The 27893-nt window shown below is 38.0% G+C and overlaps 1 protein-coding gene across 1 annotated transcript in view; it reads right to left on the reverse strand.

Annotated features, from left to right (window-relative positions):
* The window catches only part of USP32 (ubiquitin specific peptidase 32), a gene marked incomplete at its 5' end in the record, with an annotated part of 208328 nt that overhangs the window by 95243 nt on the left and 85192 nt on the right, over positions 1–27893 (reverse strand). The window contains one exon of the mRNA XM_079726437.1: positions 4567–4672. Within this exon, the coding sequence (XP_079582563.1) occupies positions 4567–4672 (106 nt within the window). The remainder of the gene's footprint in view (positions 1–4566; positions 4673–27893) is intronic.

Consider the following 27893-nt stretch of genomic DNA (forward strand, 5'->3'; position numbering starts at 1 on the left):
TTAAATGTACTCTGGTGGAAGTAGGGAGGGAAGAGACAGGTAACAATTATTGAGTGATTACTAGTGCCAAGCACGTTATAAATATATAATTTAATTTATTCCTTAAAAAATGCTAATTAAAACAGGAATGTGGTATCTTTTCAAATACCAAATTTGCAAAAATGTTTAGGTGTGACAATACCAAGTGTTAGCAATAAACTGGGATAAACAGGAACTCTTATATACTGTTAGTGAGTACAGATTACTGCAACACTTTGGAGAGCACCTTGCCAAAATCTAGGAAAGATGAATATTTATGCTAGAAATTCAATTTCTAGGCAACTCCACCTCCACTTGTGAGAAACTCTCATACATACATGCATGAGGTACAACATACACTGAAGTATTCTTTGTAAGAGCAAAATTTAGGAGAGAAAAGATAAATGTCTATCAACAAAAAAAATAGGTAACCTGAGACACACACACACAATGAAATACTATATAGCAGTTAGAATAAAGGAACTAAGTGTTTCAACATGGGTAAATATCAGTAATATTCAGGGGGAAAAGCAAATTGCAAAACCTGTATAGTATACAATTTATTTTAAAAGTTTTAAACCTGTAAAACAGTTGAAGATATGTTTAAGGATACATACAAATGTCATAAATGTATAAAGACCTGCATGAGGAATGAAAGATCACCAATTTCATGAGAGTGGTTACATCTGTCAAGGGAAGAATGTGGATGGGAACATGGAGGGATACTGAGAAAGAGCCTCACCTTGGCTATAATCTTTTATTTCTTAAAAAACAAGATCTGGGACAAATATGACACAATGGTAAGAAATAATAAAGCTGGGTGGAAGTACATACTACATGTATGTTTGAAATAGTCCTGTTTTGAGTTGAACTGCATCCCCGCAAAAGACATGCTGAAATCCTAACCTCCAAGTACCTGAGAATATGACCTTATTTGTAAAGACAGGAGATAGAAAGATAGAAGAGACATTCCATCCCTCTGAAGGCCTAGTGGGTTCCATTGCCTGCCCTCCCACATGCCATGGCTGATTCTCTTAAGGGGAATACTTGCTAGAAGCCTCTGAACCATCTGTTATGGGTTAAATTATATTCCCCCGCTCCAAAAGATGTTGAAGTCTTAACCTCAGTACCCATGATTGTGACCTTATTTGAAACAGGGTCTCTGCAGATATAATCAAGTTAAGATGAGGTCATTAGGGTGGGTCGTAACCCAATATGATTAATTATAAGAAGACAAGACAGAAACAGTGGGAAGAAAGCCATATGATGAGATGGAAAGAGATTGGAGTGATGCAACTGCAAGCCAAGGAATACCAAGGATTGAGGGCTACCACCACAAGTTAGGTAAAAAGAAGGATTCTTCCGTGTAGATTTCAGAGGGAGTAAGGCCCTGCTAACATCTTAATTTTGGACTTCTAGCCTCCAGACTGTGAGATAATACATTTCTGTTGTTTTGAGCCACCCAGTTTGTGGTACTTTGCTACAGCTGCCCTAGGAAACTAATACAATTGTATAATAAAAATGATTTAAAATTTTAAATATATGTGTTTATGACCCTCAAATTGGTTACTTTTATTTATTGGCTACCTGAAGCCAGAGTATGTGTTTGTTGGTAGAGGGATGTTAATTTGAAAAAATCAGGATCTCAGTTAAATTCCAATACATAAAATTGGGTTTAGGGATATGTTCATTATCTTGATTGTGATAATGTGGATATATACATGTCTGAAAACATCAAACTGTACACTCTTTAAATATGTACATTTTATTGTATATCAATTATACCTCAACAAAACTGTAAAAAAGGAAACAGCTGAAGAACAACAGTCTAAATTCAGAAGTGAGAAAGAAGATTCTGAGAGATTTAGAAGCAGTAAGAGGACAGCTTAGAAAAGGAAGAAAGAAGAGAGAAAGACCAGCATCCAGTGGGCAAGGGTAAAATTCTAGGGATTTTTAGAGCAAAAGGTCATACTCTTTAGTATCAACACCTTCTTAAACTTCCCCTGGAAATTCTTCTGCTTTTTTTTTCTTCTTTGAAAGTTTATTTTGGCCTCAATGTTTTTCACACGTTTAACTGTAGGTACATATGTGTGTATATAAACAATCACTTTGAGAAAACAGTAAAAGTTAACAATTTATTGATTGCCCACTAGTTTTTGATACTTGCCAGGTGCTTTACATACATTTTTTCTTCTGAGTTTTACAATGAAAGTTTTTGGTGGATGTTACTTTCATCCTTGTATTGATGAAAAACAGGGGCTCAGAATTTCAAGGAAGAGGCCCAGAGTCATACATATAGTAATTGGTCAAGCTAGCTTTTGGTCTTGGTCTTTCTCCCATGTTTTGCTCTGAGAATCATTAATTATGATAATAGTCAAATTATACTACTGAATTTGATAATAGTCAAATTATACTACCCTATTTGATAATAGTCAAATTATACTACTGAATTCCTACTATGTGCCAGACACTGGGGTCAGAGTGTAAGGGATAGAGCAATTCTAGCTGACTCCTCCCATGTTGTCACTTAAATTTTAACTGTCATCTGACATTTCCCTCTCATCTCCCCTGGAAATTTTTCAATAAAATTTACATTGTTTACTAATATTCTTGTTAAGAGCAGATTTGCCTTGGGGGAGCTCAAAGAAAAGAATGAGGAAACATAAGACATTATAAGTAATTAAATGAATGAATTAAAAATTAAGTAAATAAATGCATATCCTAGGAAACACAGATGGACAATGAATGATCAACTAAGGTTGTCTTCCCTTTCACATTTAGAGGGTATATGATGCCGTCTCATTGTAATATAAAATTTCCCTGCTTACATAGCACAGGGAGATCAGCTTGGTGCTTTGTGACCACCTAGAGGGGTGGGATAGGGAGGGTGGGAGGGAGGGAGACGCAAAAGGGAAGAGATATGGGAACATATGCATATGTATATGTATAACTGATTCACTTTGTTATAAAGCAGAAACTAACACACCACTGTAAAGCAATTATACTCCAATAAAGATGTAAAAAAAAAAAAAAATTTCCCTGCTTAGTAGAACTTAAAGGTGCCATCCTCTTCTGGGCTTACATAATTCACCTAATAAAATTCATCTCTGAAGTTAAAAGTAAAACCATTAAAAATAATTAAACCTTTTACCAAGAATTTGTATAAAGTATTATCAAGTGAACTTCTGGTTGTATTTGTGAAGTAAGGCAAGAATAGATTGCTAAATCTATGTCTTCAGAATTATTTTTTAAATAACAGCTTTACTGAGATGTAAGGCACGTTCCATAAAATTAACTCTTTTAAAGTGTACAATTCAGTGTTTTTTAATATATTTACACAGCTGTGCAATCATCACCACTACCTAATTACAGAACATTTTCACCCAAAAGAAACCCCATACTCATTGGCAGTAAGCTCTCTATTTCCCTTTCCCCCTAGCCTCTGGCAACCAGTAATCTATATTCTGTCTCTATAAATTTGCCTAATCTGGACATGTCATATGATTGGAACCACATAATGTGTGGTCTATTTTGACTGGCATTTATCACTTAGCATAACGTTTTCAGGTTCATCTATGTTGTAGCATGTATCTGTTGGAGGAGAGCAGAATTTGTTGCCCCCAAATACGTCACTTTGGCTTGACAATTATTTGAGCTTAAAGGCAATCAAAACCCAGCAGATTCAGAAAAGCTCATTACCTCCCCATCAACAGCCTAAATTTACATTGGAAAAAAGGCCTATACCAGAAAGAGAGTTATTATCAGAGATACTTTTTTACCTAAGAAACTAGTATAACAGGGCAACCTTTGTTCTCCAAACTTCTCTGCCTTCCTGTGAATGGACTCCCTTCCTCTTGTACCCTCAGATCCCTATCCCTTTCCTTAGCTCAGAATGTTATATAAGCCTCAATTACCTGGCTGCCCTTTGGGTCTCATATTTTTATGGGGCTCCTGTACGTACATACAAAATTTGTTTGGTTTTCTCCTGTTAATCTGTCTTATATCAACTTAATTATTAGATCAGCCAAAGAACCTAGAAGGGTAATTTTTTCCGCTCTTACACAGTACTTTATTCCTTCTTATTGTTGAGTAATATTCTATTGTTGGTTATATCACGTTTTGTTTATGCTGAATGCATCAGTTGATGGGCATTAGGGTTGTTACCATTTTGTAACCATTATGAACAGTGCTGTTAGGAACATTTTTTTTTTAATGAATATATGTTTTCAGTTTTCTTGGGTATATACCTAGGAATGAAATTGTGGGATCATATGAAAACTCAGTGATTAACAGTTTGAGAAACTGCCAGTTTTCCAAAGTGGCTTCATTATCTATCTTACACTTAGGTGGTATCTAATTGTAATTTGGATTTATACTTCCCAAATAACTACTTATGTTTAACATTTTTTCAAGTGCTTACTGGCTACTTGTATATCTTCTTTGGAGGAACATCACTTCAAATCCTTTGACTGTCATCAAAATTTTGAGGTAGATTATTCTGTACACAGATGTAGTATTTTAACATTTTGAGATAATAAAAGTACTCACATTTTGCTTTCTCTTCATCTCTGCCTCTTGTAAGAAGGACAAGTCCAACTATTAAGTTATTGAAGTGCAGTCCTTTGGATGTTCCACCAAAAGAACAATAAATCACCTAGGAGAAAATGAATGATACAGTCAACTATAGACATTTCAGTTGTCCAGGAATGTGAGGCTGATATCACCTTTAACAAATCTTATCTCCATCTCCAAACAAGGTCCTGGTAAATTTTAGTGCAATGATGTTGTTTCTCCCTCTTCTTCCTCCCTTACACCTTGTTATGGCACTCAGCCAAGAATATACTATACTTATCCTAAAGTACATATATCACTGGCTCACACACTGAATTTTCTTTCTCTTGGGAGTCCTCATCAAGGTCCAAAAAGATAAGTTCCTCCCCTTCAATAGTCCCAATGTGATAAGGATTTCATGCAATTAGGCAACTTCCTTCAACCTCTGTTAAACATAAATACATAATTTTGATTTGAAAGATCAACATTCTCTAAGTGAATGTTCAGAAATACAGTGGCAATTATACTGCAATATGTAAATGTACCTAATTAACATGTTGTACACCTTAAATTTATACAATGTTATATGTCAAACATATTCAAATTTTAAGTAAAAAAAAGAAGAAAATACAGAAAGACATTTTTATACTCTTAGAACTGAGTATTACGGTGATCAGAAATAAAGAAGAAAAGCTACATAAGAAAGGGACAGTAACAGCATCACATAAATTCATTTATTCAACAATTCTGTGTTGAGTGCCTAGTGTGACAGTGCGATACAACAAACATATATTTGGTCTTCCTCCAGGTTCCTGACACAAGAGCTTCTAAAATCTTCGGAATTCCCAGAGTGATACAGGTGAAAGGAGCATCTTTTGTTATTGATAATACCCCTTTAAACCATACCTGAATTTATGCTAATAAGGTGACTCTTGGTGAGTCCTTACAAAGCTTCAGAATGGGAGCTGGTAGTCAGAGGAGCTAATGATGTGATTAGAGGGTTAGAACTTTCAGCCCCACTTCCCACAGTCAGGGAAAGGGAGAGGAGCTGAAGATTGAGCTAATCACCAATGGCAAGTGACTTAATCATTCACGCCTATGTAATGGAACTTCTATAAGAACCCCTAAACTACGGGTTTGTTGGTGAACACATCAAGGTGCAAGAAGGTTAGAACATCCAGAAAGGACAAGAAAATACTGTGCACCATCGCCCTCCTAACTGCCCCCCGCCATCCCATGCATCTTTTTGCATTTGGCTGTTTCTGAGTTATATCCTTTATAATAAACTGGTATTTATTATACCAGTTTATTATAAACTGGTATAATAAATACCTAGTATCTGCCATGCAGAATTTGTCATTGAAATACACGATTAAAGATAATTCAAGGAATAAAACTTAAATGGTCAACATATGAAAATACATGTTCATTAAATGATATTTATAAATATATTTAATAATACTCTGACAACTGATGCCAGAAACTGTGTGTTTAGTGCCACTGAGAGCAAAAACTAGCATAGGGAGATGGCCCCAAATCAGAATATATAAAACATAAAAAGAACATAAGAAGTATACTTCATAGAATAACTATTTTTAGTTAGCCCCTGCATAACCAGAGGAAGGTAACAGAAAACCCCCTCTATCCCTGATTTTTAAAGTCCCAGACCTTTAAAAATCCCCTACCATTGGGGAAAAGGCAGAATCACTGAGAAAGTCTTGCTCTCCAAGATCCAGAGACATAATGACCCCCTAGAACTGAGACAGAAATAGGACAACAGAGAATGTCCCCCCGCCCCTGGTACCCCTCACGCACCTCCGCCACTGTGCTAGCAAACACTGAGGAATAAATAACAGCAGTCTACTGCCGAAGGAGAGGGAAGAGTACGGAGAGAGATCTTCTCTGTGGTACAGTAACAAAGAGAAAATAAAATCAAAAGTTAAAGATAGAGGGGCTTCCCTGGTGGCGCAGTGGTTGCGAGTCCACCTGCCGATGCAGGAGACACGGGTTCGTGTCCCGGTCCGGGAAGATCCCGCATGCCGTGGAGCGGCTAGGCCCGTGAGCCATGGCCGCTGGGCCTGCGCGTCCGGAGCCTGTGCTCCGCAACGGGAGAGGCCACGACAGTGAGAGGCCCGCATACCACAAAAAAAAAAAGAAAAAAGAAAGAAAAGTTAAAGATAGAGCAGACATTAGAAATGTCCTCTGGCAAACAGGACTCTACCCTAAAAAAGGTAACCCTAGTCTGGAATTTGAAGCCTGTAGTGCACTGTGAGTAGCCATAGCAACACAAAAAACCAGCTCAACTACAGACTAGACTGACAACTACTTGTGCTAAAGATCTAGCCAGGCATAAATACTATTTAGCTCAGTCTCTACTGTCCTATATAAAACATCTATCTTTCCACCACAAATTATAAGTCACACAAGGAAGCAGAGAACAACACCCAAAACCTCACATACTGACAAAGGAAAAACATGGGAATAGAGTTCAATAAAGCTTTGGAATGGCTCAATAGTAAACTCAACAGACTCAAGTTAGAGATTATCCAAATGAAACACAGAGGGAAAAAAAATGTGGGGATGGGAGGGAACAAAACAGAAAATCCAAGAGCTGTGAGAAAATATCAAATGATTTAACATACATGTAACTGAAATCCAAGAAGTAAAAGAGAATGGGTCAGAAGAAATATCTGAAGAGATAAAGGCTGAGGATCTTCCAAAACTAATAAAGACACAAAACCACAGATATAAGTTGTTCAGAGAACAGGTAGGGTAAATCATACTTTTAATCCCCCAAAGCCAACTAGACAAACCATACCCAAACTATTCAAAACAAAAGATAAAAAGAAAATCTTTAAGGCTGCCAGAGGAAAAAAGACGCATTACAATGAGAGAAACATTTCTCATCAAAAACTACATAAGCTAGAAAAGAGTGCAATGACATGTTTAAAGCACTAAAGAAAAAAAAAACAAACTGAGACTCCTATACCCAATGAAAATATCTTTGAAAAACAGACTTTTTCAGGAAAATGAAAATAGAGAAGTCATGGGACTTCCCTGGTGGTCCAGTGGCTAAGACTCTACGCTCCTAATGCAGGGGGCCCGGGTTCCATCCCTGGTCAGGAAACTAGATCCCACATGCTGCAACTAAGAGTTTGCATGCCGCAACTAAGAGATCCTGCATGCCACAACTGAAGATCCCGCACACTGCAACAAAGATCCCACATGCCGCAACTAAGACCCAATGCAGCCAAATAAATAAATATTTAAAAAAACAAACAAAAAACAGAGAAGTCATTACCAACGAACGTGCAATACATAAAAGGGCAAAAGAAAGTAGTACCTCAGGCTGATGGAAATATGATATCAAACAGATAAATGTATCTACACAAAGAAATAAGAGTAGGAAATAGCATAAATGAAGGTAAATATAAAATTTACTTGTTTTCTAATTTTTAATTGCTCTAAAAGACAACTGGCTGGCTAATGGAATAATAGTAAAATTTTAATTTGCTTATAGCATATGTAAAACACATGACAACAGCGCAAAAGATGGGACAGAGAAATTGGAAGTATACTGTTGTATACTAAGATACTATACTATGTATCTCAGTCTGTACACTGCCAGTCAGCAAGAAATTAATCATAGCACTATAGTGTTTAACCCAACATCAACTCCATTGATATTATTATTATTATAAAAACAATAGCTAACACACTTAAATGGTTATTACATGGCATATAACTATTGTTGTAAGTGCTTTACCAGTATTAAGCCTCAAGATGATTCCATGAGGAAGACATTACTGGTGTCCCCATTTTATGGCTGAGGAAAACTAGAGCCCAAGGAGATCTAAGTAACTTGTCCAAAGCCATACATCAATGAAGCTGCAGGGTCAAGATTCAAACCTAGGTTCCTGAAACTGAACTCTTAACCACTTCACAGTTCTATAGTACAATTATATACATTCTCTAGTATTATATGAAATGAAAGACATCACCAGCAAGATGTATACCATTTTGGTGAAATATATTGAAGATTAAGAAATTTCAAACTATCACAAACCCAATCTACAGACACTGTTTTTGACATCCCTTTCTCTCCACTTTAACTTGATAATGTGGTCTTTTCACTTTTGATCACTGACTTTAGTACAAAGAGAGCAAAGTAGTAACAGTAAACTTGAGAAAGAAATTTTGGGTAAGATATCATTTTCAATTTTGCAAGTATTTGTAAAATGTAGAAGATTTTGTTTTGAATTCACCTGGTTGGAATGCTGGAATATACTGGTCCCTCACTCCCAAAATATAACAACAGCAATAACTTTCTAAAACCACCAAGTTCAAAAGTTCATATAACAGATGATGAAAGGAGGCCTGGGAAAATCACATCTCCTGAATTCTAAGATGTATGCATTTTCCACCTTTTATTAATGTGTCAGAAATCATGCATCTAACATCAAATGTGTAATATCTTTTTTCACCCTCAAAAAGTTATTTTTAATCAACAGTCACCTTATAACTGACAATGATTTAACATTAATGAAATATTAAGTGCCATGCTCATTACTATTCACTCTGTTTTTAGGATTGAAGAGAGGCATTGTGCACAGAATAGGCAAGGATATATATATATATATATTTTTTTTTCGGTACGCAGGCCTCTCACTGTTGTGGCCTCTCCCATTGCGGAGCACAGGCTCCAGACGCTCACGCTCAGCGGCCATGGCTCACGGGCCTAGCCGCTCCATGGCATGTGGGATCTTCCCGGACCGGGGCATGAACCCATGTCCCCTGCACCGGCAGGCGGACTCTCAACCACTGCACCACCAGGGAAGCCTGGCAAGGATATTTTGATGCTACTTTTTAAAAGGCACATAAGTGTTAACTTATTACTATAATTTGTTATAAGATCTTTATTTTAAAATCCCTCTAATAATCTTCTTTAGCTATTAAAAAGAAAGAAGAATAGGGACTTCTCTGGTGGTCCAGTGGTAAAGAATCCGCCTCCAGTGCAGGGGACGTGGGTTCAATCCCTGGTCGGCGAACTAAGATCCCACATGCCGCGGGACAACTAAGCCCGCGTGCCACAACTACTGAGCTCACGCACCTCAATTAGAGCCCGTGTGCCGTAAACTACAGAGCCCACATGCCTTGGAGCCTGTGCGCCACGACTAGAGAAGAGAAAACCTGCACACCACAACTAGAGAGAAGCCCACATTGCCACAACAAAGGTCCCGAGTGCCACAACTAAGACCCGACGCAGCCAAATAAATAAATAAATAGAACTGATTTTTCTAGAAATGTCTAAACAACAACAAACACTTTGTGCTTTAAAAAAAAAAAAAAAAAGACCTGCTAGTGCTCACTTCAGTTAGCGCATACACTAAAACTGAAATGTTACAGAGAAGATAACCATGGCCCCTGTGCCAGGATGACACGCAAATTCGTGAAGCGTTCCAGACCATGATATCACTTATATGTAGAATCTAAAATATGACACAGGGAATTCCCTGGCGGTCCAGTGGTTAGGACTCTGTGCTTTCACTGATGAGGGCCCAAGTTCAATCTCCCACAAGCCTCGTGGTGTGGCCAAAAAATAAATTTTAAAAATAAACATGACACAAATGAACTTATTTATGAAACAGAAACATACCCACAGGCATGGAGAACAGACCTGTGGTTGCCAGGAGGGGGGATGAGGTGGAGAAGGGATGGATTGGGATTTGGGGATTAGCAGGTGCAAACTATTATATATAGAATATGGATAAACAACAAGGTCCTACTGTATAGCACAGGGAACTATATTCAACATCCTGTAAAAGGATATAAAATAGTGTGTGTGTGTGTGTGTGTGTGTGTGTATAGAATCACGTTGCTGTATATCAGAAACTAACACAACATTGTAAATCAACTCTATTTCCATAAAAAAAATTTAAAAATAAAGTTTAAAAACCTGATATACAGTTTATTCTTAATTTGATATGTGAATATTTTATTGTCTATCTCTACAAGATACTTTTAAAATATAATCATAATATCATTATCACAACTAAAAAAAACCTGTCTTAGCAAAATTCGTATGTTGAAACCCAGTGTGAGATGGACTTTTGGGAGGTGATTAGGTCACAAGGGCAGAGCCCTCATGAATGGGATCAGTGCTCTTATAAAAGAGGCCTAATAAGCTCCTTTGCCCCTTCTGCCATGGGCAGACACAGCAAAAAGATGGCCATCTATGACCAGGAAGTGGGCCCTCACCAGACACTGAATCTGCGGGCACCTTAATCTTGGACTTCTCAGCCTCCAGAACTGTGGGAAATAAAATTCTGTTTATAAGCCATCCAGAATATGGTGTTCTGTTACAGCAGCCTAAGTGGACTAAGACAAACACTAACAAAAATTCCTTAGTATCATCAAGTATCTAGTCAGTATTCAAATTTCTCCAACTGTCTTATTTTTTTTTTCAACTTGTTTGCTCAACTTGGGATCTAAAATATATAATTGGTTGCTAGTCTCTTAACTCTCTCGAGCTGTAGGTTTTCTTTCTCTCTCCCTCTTCTTCTCACTCCCTCTCTTTTTCATCACAATTTATTTGCTGAAGAAAGCAAGATGTTTGTCCTGTGGAGTTTTCCAAAGTCTGCATTTTGATTATTGTATTGTCTATCCTCTGTATTTCCTGTAAATTGGGAGTTAAATCCAAAGAATTGATCACTTTTAAATTATATTTTTTGGCAAGAACCATCTCCCAGTTGGTGCTACTGTATCTCCATCAGGAGGCACATAATGACTGCTTATCTCTCTTTTTGTGATATTAATAGCCATTAATGATCACTGCCTAGATTCACAAATTCATTAAAGGTTACAAAAGGCTGGTAATTCTTTTGTTTATTGGCTGAAATATTTCGATAAAGAGAAAATTCTCCTAATCTACTATTTGGTTACCCTGAGATGCACTTTGTATAGAAGAGCCAGAATAAATGTTTGATTCTTTTCCTTCATTAATCAGTTTTTAAAATATGAGTTGGTTTCCCATCATCTTTCAAAGGTATCTGTGCAGAAAAAAGAAAATATAGAAGACCTCAGACTGCTATCCTTAGGTCTTCTTCAAAGTTTGGCCCTTGACTGATATCTGTGAACTTGGATTTTGGGAAGATTTCCACCATTCCCTAAATGTTAAATGTGGTTAACTACCTAAACTGTTTATAAAAACAATGTGGCAGGGCTTCCCTGGTGGCGTAGTGGTTAAGAATCCTCCTGCCAATGCAGGGGACATGGGTTTGAGCCCTGGTCCCGGAAGATCCCACATGCCACAGAGCAACTAAGCTTGTGTGTCACAACTACTGAGCCTGTACTTTAGAGTCTGCGAGCCACAACTACTGAGCCCACGTGCTGCAACTACTGAAGCCCATGCGACCTAGAGCCCATGCTCTGCAACAAAAGAAGCCACTGCAATGAAAAGGTCACACACCACAATGAAGAGTAGCCCCCGCTCGCCACAACTAGAGAAAGCCGGCGCGCAGCAACAAAGACCCAACGCAGCCAAAAATAAGTAAATAAAATAAATAAATTTATAACAAAAACAAAGAACAATGTGGCTTATACTCAACACCTGTTTTCTTTTGGAAGTTGGAATTTTGGTATGTGATAGGTAGAAGGTACCCAGGTGACCAGCTCCAATAAAAGCCTTGAGCACTGAGTTTCTCTAAAGAGCTTCTCTAGTAGACAACATTTCACACCTGCTGTCACAACTTATTGCTAGAGAAACTAAGTACATCCTGTGCAACTCCACTGGAAGAGGACTCTTAGAAGGTTGCACCTGGTCTCCTCCAGACTTTGCCCCATATTCCTTTCCTCTGCTGACTTTGCTTTGTATCCTTTTGCTATAATAAATCACAATAGTGTGTATGACTATATGTTCAGTCCTGGGAGCCCTTCCTGTTAATCATGAATCTGGGGGTGGTCTTGGAAACCTGTGTCCAAAAGGAGTATTTTTATTTTTTTATTTTGGCTGTGTTGGGTCTTCATTGCGGCACACGCGGGCTTTCTCTAGTTGTGGCGAGTGGGGACTACTCTTCGTTGTGGTGCACGGGCTTCTCATTGCGGTGGCATCTCTCGCTGAGAAGCAGGGGCTGTAGGCGCGTGGGCTTCAGTAGTTGTGGCTCGCTGGCTCTAGAGCGCAAGCTCAGTAGTTGTAGCGCACGGGCTTAGTTGCTCTGTGGCATGTGGGACCTTCCTAGACCAGGGATCGAACCCGTGTCCCCTGCATGGGCAGACGGATTCTTAACCACTGCGCTACCAGGGAAGTCCCAAAAGGGGTATTTTAAAAAATATATTTGATATGTTTCAATCTCCTTACAATTATCCTTAGTGATGATCAATTTCCCCATTTTTGCCCATCCCTTTGTGGAGGGAGACTCTTCGAATTGGCTCCTGAATCCCTTCTATATGACTCTAAGTAGTGTCTTACATCTTCCTTACTTTCTGGTATGACAAGATGTTCTAAGCTCGCTTTATAAATTCCCTGACCCAGACCTAGAATCAGACATTTTTCCAAACAGCCTTGTTCTTTCAAATGGGAAGCTGTATTTAGAGATCACAATCAGGATACTAGTGGTGCTTATTGCTTGGGTATTAGTGACTGTTTCTCAAACTTTTCAGTGGACAGATCTAGGAAAGTAAAACACATCATGAACTTATACTAATACTCCCATATACATGCAATCTTTTCCACTTCATCTCCAACTAATCATTACATTTTGATATCGATTGAATGTTTCAATATTAATAATGTTTCTATGTTCCTTTCTAGAGGACATCACTGAACTAAGGTAACATGGAAGTAAGATAACGAGAAGATAATTCTAAGCGGTAACTTCAAAAGGAATCTGAGAGCATAAAGCATGAGAATACTGGGCCTAGATATTTGTAGGAAAGACTTCTGATGCTCTCACAAAGGTAGTTCTCCTTTCTTTGGGGACATAAGGCATGGAGACATTTCCTCATGCTTCTTGCAGCTGAAGAGGGCTGTATGACTACTTCTGGCCAAAAGGTTATGGATAGAAATGACAGACACCACTTCTGGGCCATGCACCTAATTGCACAAGACCTCTCCCTAGTATGACTTCCATTACTTCACTGCTGGTTTATAGATGCTCTTTCTGATATGTAAGTGCCAAAGATTTGACACTGCCAAACAAAAACACTAATTCAAAAAGATACATGTACCCCAATGTTCATAGCATTATTTACAATAGCCAAGATATAGAAGCAACCTAAGTATCCATTAACAGACGAATGCATAAAGAAGATGCGGGGTGTGTGTGTGTGTACACATACATATACACAACGGAATACTACTCAGTCATAAAAAAGAATGAAATTTTGCCATCTGCAACAACATGGATGGACTTGGAGGGTATTATGCTAAGTGAAACAAGTCGGAGAAAGACAAATACGGTATGATATCATATGTGGAATCTAAAACAAACAAACAAACAAATACGTAGTGAATACAACAAAAAAGAAACAGACTCACAGATATGGAGAACAAACTAGTGTTTACCAGCAGGGAGGAGGAAGAGGGGAGGGACAAGACAGGGGTAAAGGATTAAGAGATGAAAACTACTATGTATAAAATAAATAAGCTACAAGGATATATTGTACAATACAGAGAATACAGCCAATATTTTATAATAACTATAAATGGAATAAAACCTTTAAAAATTGTGAATCACTATTTCGTACACCTGAAACTTATATATATATGTACATCAACTATATCACACACAAAAAAATTCATTAAAAGAAAAAGACCCACTAAAATGTGCACTATTGTCTTATGAATGAGTAACAAATTGAAAATAAACATTTTGGCTTCAGTGCAGGAAAAAAAGAAAACAGGAGGGAAAATTGACACCGCCTGTAAAGCTGAACCAACAAAAAGAGCTGTCATGGAGAGTCACCCAACTCCATCAACAGGATTTTTATGACTGAAAAATAACCTTATGTTATTTGGAGTGATGAAAAACTTTGGAAATAGATAGTGGTGATGACTGGACACAACATAACATGGTGAATGAAATTATTGCCACTGAAACATGTACTTAAAAATAGTTAAAATGGTAAATTTTGTATTATAAATATTTTACCACAATTAAAACATACTAAAGATAAACAAACAAACATGGGAGAACTTCTACTTAGAACCTGTTTATCACTATCAACTAATAATAAACACCTGATTATACCTGATTGTTCAGCACAAATGTTCTCCTTGTTTGTTTAGAAAAGATTTTTAAAATAGACAATTAGTGCCTTAACCTATTAAGTTACTGTTAGAAAGCAGCTTTGAATTTTGTTTCCCACTTTAAAACACCTGTCTTGTTCCAACTCAAAAGCTTAAAACACCAATTTTTGGAAACACCACTTTTCTGAAACATCAATTTTAGGAAAACAATTATGATTTCTGTGGGGAAATGAACATTGTGGGGAGAAAGGTACAGAGGATTTCATCTGTATAGAAAATGCTTTTATTCTGCTTTATTTCTTTACATTTTTGGTAGATCTTAAATGCTGCAATAAATCCTTTAGTGCCTCATACATTACAGACAGCAAATATTTTTTGAATTATTGAGTGCACTTAAGAAAATAGACATTCAGGGACCTTCCTGGTGGTCCAGTGGTTAAGAATCTGCCTTCCAATGCAGGGGGCGTGCTCTAGAGCCCATACACCACAACTAGAGAGCCCACGTGCTGCAACTACTGAGCCAGCGTGCTCTGGAGCCTGTGCCACAACTAGAGAGAAGCCCATGCTCTGCAACAAAGAGCCCAAGCACTGCAATGAAAGACCCCATGTGCCACAACTAAGACCCGATGCAGCCAAATTAATTAATTAAAATAATAAAAAAGAAAATAGACATTTCACTCCACCATCCAGGTTTGTTGGCAGCTAGAGTCCCATTCTGACCAACCTACCAGCAATCTTCCCCGTTGCATCTTTTCACTTTTCATTAAAATGCTATCAACCGTAAGAAATCAGGAGTAAATTCATGGGACACATTAATTATTAAATTATACAGGATCCTAGACAATTTTGAAGTTCCTGAACTCCATTTCATTCTTCTGAATGTGAGCCCATTTCAATGTTAAAACCAGACACAGTAGTAGTCTAAGATTCCTATTTTCTTGTATTCCTTATAACCAACCATTTATTTAAGGAAACTTAAGTGATTCTCTGCTCCTTAGGATCAAAAGAATTAATAACATACACCCTTCTGTTAATGTTATCTTAAAGGAAAGCTGAAGAGAATAAATTATACAAAGTACAGTCATTTGAGAGTTTTAAAAGATGGGCAATTTTTTCATTTTGTATGTTTTGCTTATTATTTGCCTCTCCTGACAAAAATGTAAGCCACATGAGGGACAGGGATTTTGTCTGATTGTGTACTGCTTTTCAGCACTCACTATTCCTTTTTATATAAATGATATTAGAAAAATACATTTTTAAAGATTATTATAATAGATAAGTCATTTGTTTACTCCTTAAGTAGAGCATTTTAGATCAAATTTATACAGATATTGCTTGTTTTTACTTAAATGATTTTGAATCTTATATAGAAATCGTAGCAAAATTAATTTTAGACTTGGATTAATCTTATGCTTCAGATTCTCTTACAAGGAAGTGATGAATGTTTAGTTTTGGAAAAATAAACAGTCTATAGGAACTGGCAAAAGGTCAACTTGACATACCTTTTGTTTTACCATAATATAGTAAATAACTATTTTCAAGTGAATGAAACAATCATCTAATCATTGAATATATCAATTCTCACATTTTTCTACTACTATTTTCAAAAAGGACTCAATTCAAATCTCTAGAAAAGTAAATTTTTATGGGTATTTCCTGGCGGTCCAGTGGTTAGGACTCCGAGCTTCCACTGCAGGGGGCCCGGGTTTGATGGGGAACTAAGACCCTGGTGGGGAACTAAGATCCTGCAAGCAGCACGCTGTGGCCAAAAATGAAAATAAAATAAAATAAATGCTGAAAAGTGAATTTTAAAAAAAATATACCTTTCCCTTTAAGAGATCACATAAGAAGTAGACCAATTTCCTCATATGCCTAACTATAAAGCTAGCCTAGAAGTTACAAAAAGTTAATTAGCTTCCATGTTACGACAAAGATCATGTTCCAGAAATTTAAAATGGTAAAGTGATCAAATTAACTAATAAGAATTAAGATAAACATGCTGACTTATTTAGGAAAGTATTTGACAAGGTCTCATAATAACACATTTTAGATAATATAGTAAATTGTGGACTGAATAATTATAGTTAGGGTCATGCAAATCTGATTGAAAATTATAAACACAAAGAGTGTTGATTAAAAATTCTATACCTTCTTTGGAAAAAAAGGCTATAAAGAAGTGCCAACCTGGACTTTATATTTTATCATAACTATTAAACACTTTTTACCAGTGATTTGGATTATGACATAGAAGCCGTGTGTGTTAATTGTGTAAATGACAAAGATGGAAGGAATGGCTAATAAAATAGGTAGCAGAATATAGAATCAAATTCATCTTAGGCAGGGACACTAGGCTAAATGCAACAAGATTAAATGTAATATATTCAGAATTTTTTAAAAACTCAGTATTATACATAACGATAGAAGAACATGATCAAGCTTGGAAATTTTAGCTAACAAAGCTATGACCTTTCTGCTTAAGCTAATACAATTTTATGCTGCATGGTAGTGATTAAAGACTTAAATATTCTCCTACTGTTCACTAATCTAATTCCATCTAGAGAGCAGCATGGGATTAACCAGTATGCATATTAACTATGGTTAAGGAGCAGCAGGGGAAAAGGACTTGTTCATGTGCCTAGAAGGGAAGGTTCCCATTTCCCAATTCAAATAGCTTAATTCCATCTGTGAGGGGTAGCAGATTTCCAATGGGAGTTCTAGTAGTGACAGCAAAAACTTTGAGACCATGATACCGTGCCAAAATCCCCAGTGGCTCCTAGCTCCACCCTTATCTCTAAAACTAGAAAATGGGGCTGGGACTAGGTCAGGTGAATATATAGAACTGTTTCAATGCCCCCAAATTTAAAGGGGGTACAATGAAAAACAAAAATTTCACTGAATTCATGATATCTTATATTTTCAAGGTGATTTGCCACATCGATTTACAACATCCGACACTTAGCAAGACACAAAAACTTCAACAATGTAAGAGAAATGTTACAGAGAAGGATGTTTGAGATAAAACTGACCACTTTTAAAAGTTATTAGTTACAATGGGATATTATTCAGCCATAAAAAGAAATGAAGTTGTAACACATAATACAACATGGATGAATCTTGAAAACATTATGCAAAGGAAATAAGCCATACACAAAAAGACAAATATTGTATGATTTCACATATATGAAATATTTAGAATAGGCAAATTCATAGAGACAGAAAGTGGCTGAAGTGGGGGGGGTAGGTGGCGTTATTATCACTTAATAAGCACAGAATTTCTGTTTGGGGTGATGAAGACATTTTAGATAAAGATAGTAGTAATAGTTCCATAACACTGTGAATGTAATTAATGCCACTTAAATGTATACTTGAAAATAGTTAAAACAGCAAATTTTGTTATATATATTTTAACACAAACACTATTTGCTCTCTCTCAGCTCAGTAATATCCAGCAAAGAAAGTGACTTATTTGAGGCCTGACCTACTTCACTCATCCAGTCCAAATCTATGATGTCATGGAATTACCTAGAAAATTCAAAGACTGACTAGCAAAATCAATCAAAACCCTAACCCGGGCTTCCCTGGTGGCACAGTGGTTGAGAGTCCGCCTGCCGATGCAGGGGACACGGGTTCGTGCCCCGGTCTGGGAAGATCCCACATGCCGCGGAGCGGCTAGGCCCGTGAGCCATGGCTGCTGGGCCTGCGCGTCCAGAGCCTGTGCTCCGCAACGGGAGAGGCCACAACAGTGAGAGGCCCGCGTAACGCAAAAAAAAAACCAAAAACAAACAAAAAAAAGAAACAAGGAAATCATTCCCCACTCACAAACTATACCTTGTGGAAAGAACTGTTTGAATACAGAATGCATTTTCTCTCATAATCAATGATCAGATTTCCCTGGCTAACCCCATGAATTCTACCTAAATTATTATGTGGTTAAAATACTGAGTGATTAACAACAATAATTTAAAGAAGACTTTAAAAGTATACAACTGTGAATGTATTCATCTGTATTATGAACTAAATAAGCTTAGAGGCTAGTACAGGAATGCAGTCATTATTTACAAATATTATTTCCAGGGAAATGTGTACACTATGTGGTAAAAAGGAAATAAAAAGACAACACGAATGTCTCAGTCCATCTCTCTTCTCCTTCCTGGTCCCACGCAGCCCCCACTGCTGAGATTATTAAGCAAACAAAAGTAAACTAAAGAAAGAATGAGCAACTGGAGTAGGGGCAGTGCACATTATCTAGTCCCTACATGCCAGAAATGTCCTTGATAATACATCTACCCAAAATCACATTCCCAGAACCGAGACCACCATTCCTCTAGAGATGGATCGATCAAGCAGGGTAATAACATGTTTGGCTATCCTTTGTTCGTGCCTTATTCTCATGAATCCAGTTCAAGTCAAGAAGTAATGAGCATGAAACTATTATCTATATGCATAACTGAATCACTTTGCTGCACACCAGAAACTAACACAACATAGTAAAGCAACTATACGTCAGTAAAATAAATTTTAAAAAAAAGAAGTAATGAGCAAAGAGCACTCTTTCTGCACATACATACATTGGCTACTGGTAATAATAAACCTGGAGGGAAGTCAACAGTGAGACTAAGAGAATACCAGCAAGGTGCTGTCATATGCAGATGCTGCCTTGTAGCTACATTTAAGAATATGTTGGTTCCGGGGACTTCCCTTGTGCTCCAATGGTTGAGAGTCTGCCTTCCAATGTGCGCAACGCGGTTCGATCCCTGGTCAGGGAAATAGGATCCCACATGCCATGGGGCTACTAGGCCCGCAAGCCACAGATACTGAGCCCATGCACCTCAAATGGACAGCCTGTGTGCCCCAAACTACAGAGCCTGCATGCCACAACGACTGAGCCCACGTGCTCTGGAGCCCACGTGCCAAAACTAGAGAGAAGCCCACATGCCGCAACGAAAGATCCCATGTGCTGCAACGAAGATCCCGAGTGCCACAACTAAGACTTGACGCAGCCAAAAAAATAAATAAATAAAATAATAAAATAAAATGTAACATGTTTAAGAAAAAAAGAGTATGTGGGCTCTAAAATGCCATTTTAAAGAATGGAGATCTTTGTGCCAAGATACTCTTATCTTCCTATTTCTCTCAGTAACCAAAAATACACAGTTAACAAATAAATAGCATTCTGGGATATCTTATCATCAGGCAAATTTGAGAAACACCACACAAACCCAAACACACATTCATTCTAGGCAACAAAGACAAAAAAGTAGGACTACATCGAGCTACAAAGCTTCTGCACAGCAAAGGAAATCAACAACAAAATGAAAAGGCAACCTATACAATGAGAAAAAAATATTTGTAGATTATATATAAGGGGTTAATATCCAAAATATATAAAGAACTCATACAACACAATAGCAAAGAAAAAGAAAAATCAAACAACCTGGTTCTTAGAAGGACAGAGGAACTGAATATAGACATTTTCCCAAAGACATACAAATGATCAACAGGTACATGAAAAGGTGCTCAACATCACTAATCATCAGGAAAATCAAAATCAAAATCACAAGGAGGTATTACCTCACACCTGTTAGAATGGCTATCATCAAAAAGACAAGAGACACTGTTGTATGGCATATATGAAAGTTGTTAAGAGAGTAAATCGAAAGAGTTGTTATCACAAGTAAAAAAAAATTTTTTCTTTTTTATATCTATATAGGATGACAGATATTAATGAAACTTACTGTGGTAACATTTCAAGAAATATGTAAATCAAATCACTATGCTGTATACCTTAAACTTCAATGCTGTATGTCAACTTATATCTCAATAAAATTGGAAGAAAAAATAAAGTGTTGGTGAGGATATGGAGAAAAGGGAACACTGGTGCACTGTTGGTAGGAATGTACATTGATGCAGCCATTATGGAAAACAGTATGGAGGTTCCCCAAAAAATTAAACATAGAATTACCATATGATCCAGCAACTCCACTTCTGAGAATATATCCAAAGGAAATGAAAACAGGATGTCGAAGACATACATATACTCCCATTTTCAATGAAACATATATTATTCACAATAGCTAAGATATGGAAACAACTTAAGTATTCATCAACGGATGAATGAATAAAGATGTGGTATAGGCTTCCCTGGTGGCGCAGTGGTTGAGAGTCTGCCTGCCGATGCAGGGGACATGGGTTTGTGCCCCAGTCCGGGAAGATCCCACATGCCACGGAGCGGCTGGGCCCGTGAGCCATGGCTGCTGAGCCTGCGCGTCTGGAACCTGTGCTCCGCAACGGGAGAGGCCACAATGGTGAGAGGCCCGCGTACCGCAAAAAAAAAAAAAAAAGGGTGTGGTATACATATATAATGGAGTATTATTTAGCCATGAGAAAAAAGAAAATCCTGCCATTTGCAACAACATGGATAAACCTTGAGGGCATTATGCTATAAGAAATAAGCCAGAAAGAGAAATAAAAATTCTGCATGGTATCACTTATATGTGGAATCTCTTTAAAAAAAAAAAAAAAGGGTCAAACTCTTAGAAACTGAGTAGAAAAGTAGCTTCCAAGGCCTGGGGGAAACAGGGACAAGTTGGTAAAAAGGCACAAACTTCTCAGCTGTAAGATGAATAAGGAGATCTGAGGATCTAATGCACAACATGGTGACTACAGTTGATAACACTATATTATATGCCACTAATTCAAATTTGTTAAGAGAACTTAAATGTTCTTACCAAAAAAAAAAAAAAAAAAAAAACCCCAGGAGTTACATTCTGTAAACTCCAGGATAACAAAGTGTTTTAGGAATCTAAAGAAACTGCTCTGATGGCAATTTTTTAAAAAAATAGAGTAAATATCCCAATGCATACCTTTAAGATACATCTTTAATAGGATACATCAAAAACTAGTAAGAGGGAATTCCCTGGAGGTCCAGTGGTTAGGTCTCTGTGCTTCCACTGTCAGTGGCCTGGGTTTGATCTCTGGTTGGGGAGCTAAGATCTCACAAGTCAAGCGGCACAGCCAGAAGAAAAAAAAAAAAGTCTAAAAAAGAAAAAAAATGGTAAGAGGGCTTCCCTGGTGGCGCAGTGGTTGAGAGTCTGCCTGCCGATGCAGGGGACATGGGTTCGTGCCCTGGTCCGGGAAGATCCAACATGCCGCGGAGCGGCTGGGCCTGTGAGCCATGGCCACGGAGCCTGTGCGTCGGGAGCCTGTGCTCCACAACGGAAGAGGCCACAACAGTGAGAGGCCCGTGTACCACAAAAAAAAAAAAAAAAAAAAAAAAAGTGGTAAGAAAGGTCCTTCCTTCTGGGAGGGAAACTAGATGCCTAGTGGACTGGGTGGAAAGGAGATTTTTTTCACGGTCTGTTCTTTTTAAAATTTTGAACCATGAGAATGTATCATTTGTTAAAAAGTACAGAAAGAGAATAAGAAAGAAGAAACGACATGTATTTCCTAATTGTCCTCACAAGCCATATCATACTGACAGAGATCTAAATCAGGTAAAAAATGAAGCCATAGACACCAGACAAGACAGATTTTCAGTAGACCAAATAAGACAGTGTTGTGCATCTTATATAAAAGTAAAAGAATCAACATGACAAATAAATGTATGAGCTTGCAACTGCACTTGAGTTTTCAGTGAAACATAATTGTTAACAGCTCTGGAACCAAAAAGACCTGGGGTCAAATCCTAGCTCTTCTAATTAGGAGCTGTATGGTCTTGAATAAATTATATAACTTCAATTTGCTAGTCTAGAAAATGGGATTAATAATAATAGCACCTCCATGGTGCTATTAGTAATATCAACATTCACATGGTGTGGTGAAAATTAAATGACATAATTTACATAAATATTTACCCTAAGCCAGGTGCATGCTAAATAACTCCATAAATTTTAGTTATTATCATCATCCAGGGGAGGCAACACAGAACAGTAGCTAATAAGGATTTGGATACCTGGACTTGAATTCTGGATCTGCTCATTAGCTTTAATACTTGAGCAAGTAACCAAACAGCCTTAAGATTCAGTATCTTTTTCTCATTCATAAAATGGTAGGAACAGGGGGCTTCCCTGGTGGCGTAGTGGTTAAGAATCCGCCTGCCACGAATTCTATCAAACATTTAGAGAAGAGCTAACACCCATCCTTCTCAAACTCTTCCAAAATACAGCAGAGGGAGGAACACTCCCAAACTCATTCTACAAGGCCACCATCACTCTGATACCAAAACCAGACACAGATGCCACAAAGAAAGAAAACGACAGGCCAGTATCACTGATGAACATAGATGCAAAAATCCTCAACAAAATACTAGCAAACAGAATCCAACAGCACATTAAATGGATCATACACTATGATTAAGTGGGGTTTATCCCAGGAATGCAGGGATTGTTCAATATACACAAATCAATCAATGTGATACACCATATTAACAAATTGAAGGAGAAAAACCATATGATCATCTCAATAGATGCAGAAAAAGCTTTCAACAAAATTCAACACCCATTTATGATAAAAACCCTCCAGAAAGTAGGCACAGAGGGAACTTTCCTCAACATAATAAAGGCCGTATATGACAAACCCACAGCCAACATCATCCTCAATGGTGAAAAACTGAAACCATTTCCACTAAGATCAGGAACAAGACAAGTTTTCCCACTCTCGCCACTATTCTTCAACATAGTTTTGGAAGTTTTAGCCACAGTAATCAGAGAAGAAAAAGAAATAAAAGGAAACCAAATTGGAAAAGAAGAAGTAAAGCTGTCACTGTTTGCAGATGACATGATACTATACATAGAGAATCCTAGGGCTTCCCTGGTGGCGCAGTGGTTGAGAGTCCGCCTGCCGATGCAGGGGACACGGGTTCGTGCCCCGGTCCAGGAAGATCACACAAGCCGCGGAGCGGCTGGGCCCGTGAGCCATGGCCGCTGAGCCTGCGCGTCCGGAGCCCGTGCTCCGCAAAGGGAGAAGCCACAGCAGTGAGAGGCCCGCGTACCGCAAAAAAAAAAAAAAAAAAAAAAAAAAAGATCCTTTTTGACCCACCTCCTAGAGTAATGGAAATAAAAACAAAAATAAACAAATGGGACCTAATGAAACTTAAAAGCTTTTGCACAGCAAAGGAAACCATAAACAAGACCAAAAGACAACCCTCAGAATGGGAGAAAATATTTGCAAATGAAGCAACTGACAAAGGATTAATCTCCAAAACATACAAGCTACTCATGCAGCTCAATATCCAAAAAACAAACAACCCAATCCAAAAATGGGCAGAAGACCTAAATAGATATTTCTCCAAAGAAGATATACAGATGGCCAACAAACACATGAAAGAATGCTCAACATCATTAATCATTAGAGAAATGCAAATCAAAACTACAATGAGATATCATCTCACACCAGTCAGAATGGCCATCATCAAAAAATCTACAAACAATAAATGCTGGAGAGGGTGTGGAGAAAAGGGAACCCTTTTGCACTGTTGTGGGAATGTAAATTGATACAGCCACTATGGAGAACAGTATGGAGGTTCCTTAAAAAACTAAAAATAGAACTACCATACGACCCAGCAATCCCACTACTGGGCATATACCCTGAGAAAACCATAATTCAAAAAGAGTCATGTACCAAAATGTTCATTGCAGCTCTATTTACAATAGCCAGGACATGGAAGCAACCTAAGTGTCCATCAACAGACGAATGGATAAAGAAGATGTGGCACATATATACAATGGAATATTACTCAGCCATAAAAAGGAACAAAACTGAGTTATTTGTAGTGAGGTGGATGGACCTCGAGACTGTCATACAGAGTGAAGTGAGTCAGAAAGAGAAAAACAAATACCATATGCTAACACATATATATGGAATCTAAAAAAAAAAAAAAAAAAAAAAAGAAATGGTCAGAAGAACCTAGGGGCAAGATGGGAATAAAGATGTAAACCTACTAGAGGATGGGCTTGAGGATACGGGGAGGGGGAAGGGGAAGCTGGGACAAAGTGAGAGAGTGTCATGGACATATATATACTACCAAACGTAAAATAGATAGCTAGTGGGAAGCAGCCGCATAGCACAGGGAGATCAGCTCGATGCTTTGTGACCACCTAGAGGGGTGGGATAGGGAGGGTGGGAGGGAGGGAGATGCAAGAGGGAAGAGATATGGGGACATATGTATATGTATAACTGATTCACTTTGTTATAAAGCAGAAACTGACACACCATTGTAAAGCAATTATACTCTCATAAAGATGTTAAAAAAAAAAAGAATCCACCTGCCAATGCAGGGGACACGGGTTCGAGCCCTGGTCTAGGAAGATCCCACATGCCGCAGAACAACTAAACCTGTGCACCACAACTACTGAGCCTGTGCTCTAGAGCCCGCACGCCACAACTACTGAAGCCCGTGCGCCACAACTACGGAAGCCTGTGCACTTAGAGCCCGTGCTCTGCAACGAAAGAAGCCACCACAATGAGAAGTCTGCGCACCTCCATAAAGAGTAGCCCCTGCTCGCCGTAGCTAGAGGAAGCCTGCATGTAGCAACAAAGACCCAACACAGCTAAAAATTAATTAATTAATAAACTTTTTAAAAAAGTACTTATCTTTATTTTAAAAAATGGTAGCAACATTAGTACCTGCATCATGACAAATGTCATATAACTTAATAGATAAAAATTTGTGAATTCACTAGGAAAACACAATCTTTACCAAGTATTCAAAGTTACCATGCCCATTAACAGCATAATGTGGTTGTTCAAAGTACTAAATGACATATTTGCAAAGCAGCTAATAAAGTAGCTAGCATATAATATTAATAAACCACAACCAAAGTGTCTCACAGTCATACAGTATCTCTGAGGGAAAGGTTTGTTTTCAAATAAACAAATTACTTTTATTTATACCTCCTGTAACATTTGCAAACCATGTTATTATATATAACTACGACATTGCCAATTTGGGGTTCAGTTGAAATTACCCGTAGAAGGATAAAACTAACAACTTTGGCCATTATAGCATGATGTTCTCAACTGACCTAACAGAGAACAGACTAATAATAAGTTCAGGTAGTATCTCTTTGGAGTTCAAGGATATGAAATAAACATGCTATTATCCTTCAAATAAATAGGCTGGTGAGGGCTTAATGGGGTTCCCAGGGGTTACTGAAAAAATATTCCCGACCCTAATGAGGAAAAAAAAAGAAAATGAAAATCAGTAATGGGGACTATTTTTCAGTCCAAAAAACTTCAATACATAGTTTTCAAAATACCAGTAAAATTAAGCTGCTGATTCTTTTTCAGGGCTCTCTTGGACAAACAAAAGGATCCTCAAACATTCTTGAATGAGGGGCTCCAATTCTCAGGAACTAAAGGGTATCATGAGAAGTGCCCCAAACCAAACTCAATCGACTCAATCGGAACCAGAAACCAAAGGAACTTTGCTGGAAGAAGACTGATAAATGGACAGTGGCAAACCATATCGCACCTGGGTTCCATTCTGTGACTTCTACCAACAGAAGACCTATAACGCCAGAAAACTCAAAGCTCATCAACTATCAAGTTTTGGTGACTTTACCAACTATTTAGTATCTTGACTGTGGTGGTAGATACATGCACCCACACAGTTATAAAATTGTACAGAATTTTACACACACACACACAGTAAAACTGGGTAAAGCGAAATAAGATCAGTAGATAACATCAGTGACAATATCCTGACTGTGATTTTATGCACTTGTAAAATGTTATCTTCAAGGAGAAACTGGAAAAATATAAAAAGGATCTCTGTTTTCTTCCTTATTAACTGCATGTGAATCTGTATTTATCTTAATAAAAATTTCAGTTTAAAAAATTTAGGATGGGGACTTCCCTGGTGGTTCAGTGGTTAAGAATCCACCCTCAGGGCCTCCCTGGTGGCGCAGTGGTTGAGAGTCCGCCTGCCGATGCAGGGGATACGGGTTCGTGCCCCGGTCTGGGAGGATCCCATATGCCGCGGAGCGGCTGGGCCCGTGAGCCATGGCTGCTGAGCCTGCGCATCCGGAGCCTGTGCTCCGCAACGGGAGAGGCCACAACAGTGAGAGGCCCGCATACCACAAAAAAAAAAAAAAAAAGAATCCACCCTCAACGCAGGGGACACGGATTTGTTCCCTGGTCAGGGAACTAAGATCCCACATGTCACAGGGCAACTAAGCACGAGCGCTGCAACTACTGAGCTCGTGCGCTCTGGAGCCTGCGCACCACAACTAGAGAGAAGCCCACGAGCCACAACTAGAGAAGCCCGTGCACTGCAATGAAGGGCCTGCGTGCCACAACTAAGACCCAACGCAGCCTAATTTATTAATTTTTTAAAAAAAGTGAGAATCCCACCAACCTTTAAAAAAAAAAAGATTTAGGATGAACAGGTCTTCAGAATATTTGAGTAAATGTTCTCCAGAAAGAATTTTTTAGGAAAAATTTATATTAAATGTATTCTAAATAATATTTTCTCCCCACCACTAGCTGTAACAGGCAGTTCTTCTCCTAAGGGCACATGACCAAGGGAAAAAATTCCACAAAGATCCACACATTTACAACATGAACTTTTTTGAAAACAAAAAATAACATAACACTTTTCAAGTTAAAAAGAAGAAACAAATTGGGACTTCCCTGGTGGTCCAGTGGTTAAGACTCCGCACTCCCAATGCAGGGGGCACGGGTTCGATCCCTGGTCAGGGAACTAAGATCCTGCATGCCACACAGCGCAGCAAAAAAAAAAAAAAAAAAAAAAAAAAAGAGGAAGACACAAATTATTCGTAAAGTCAAATAAGTAATAAAAATTATACCCCACATAATAAATATTATCTATGTGCCAGGCATCAAATGGGGTAAGGGAGACAGTGAAGAAGGAACAACTTAATTGTTCTTTCTTGGCACCAAAAATTGATGTATACATCTTCTGTTACATGTGCTTAATTTGCTTCCTTACTCATAGTCTTCAACTCATTAAAAGTGTCTTGGTTTTGAAAGAAGACTTATTCTCATAGATTTTTTATTTTTTTATTTTTTTTTTTTGCGGTAGGCGGGCCTCTCACTGTTGTGGCCTCTCCCCTTGCGG

Source organism: Hyperoodon ampullatus, assembly GCF_949752795.1.
Source record: "Hyperoodon ampullatus genome assembly, chromosome: 19".
Lineage (NCBI taxonomy): Eukaryota > Metazoa > Chordata > Mammalia > Artiodactyla > Ziphiidae > Hyperoodon > Hyperoodon ampullatus.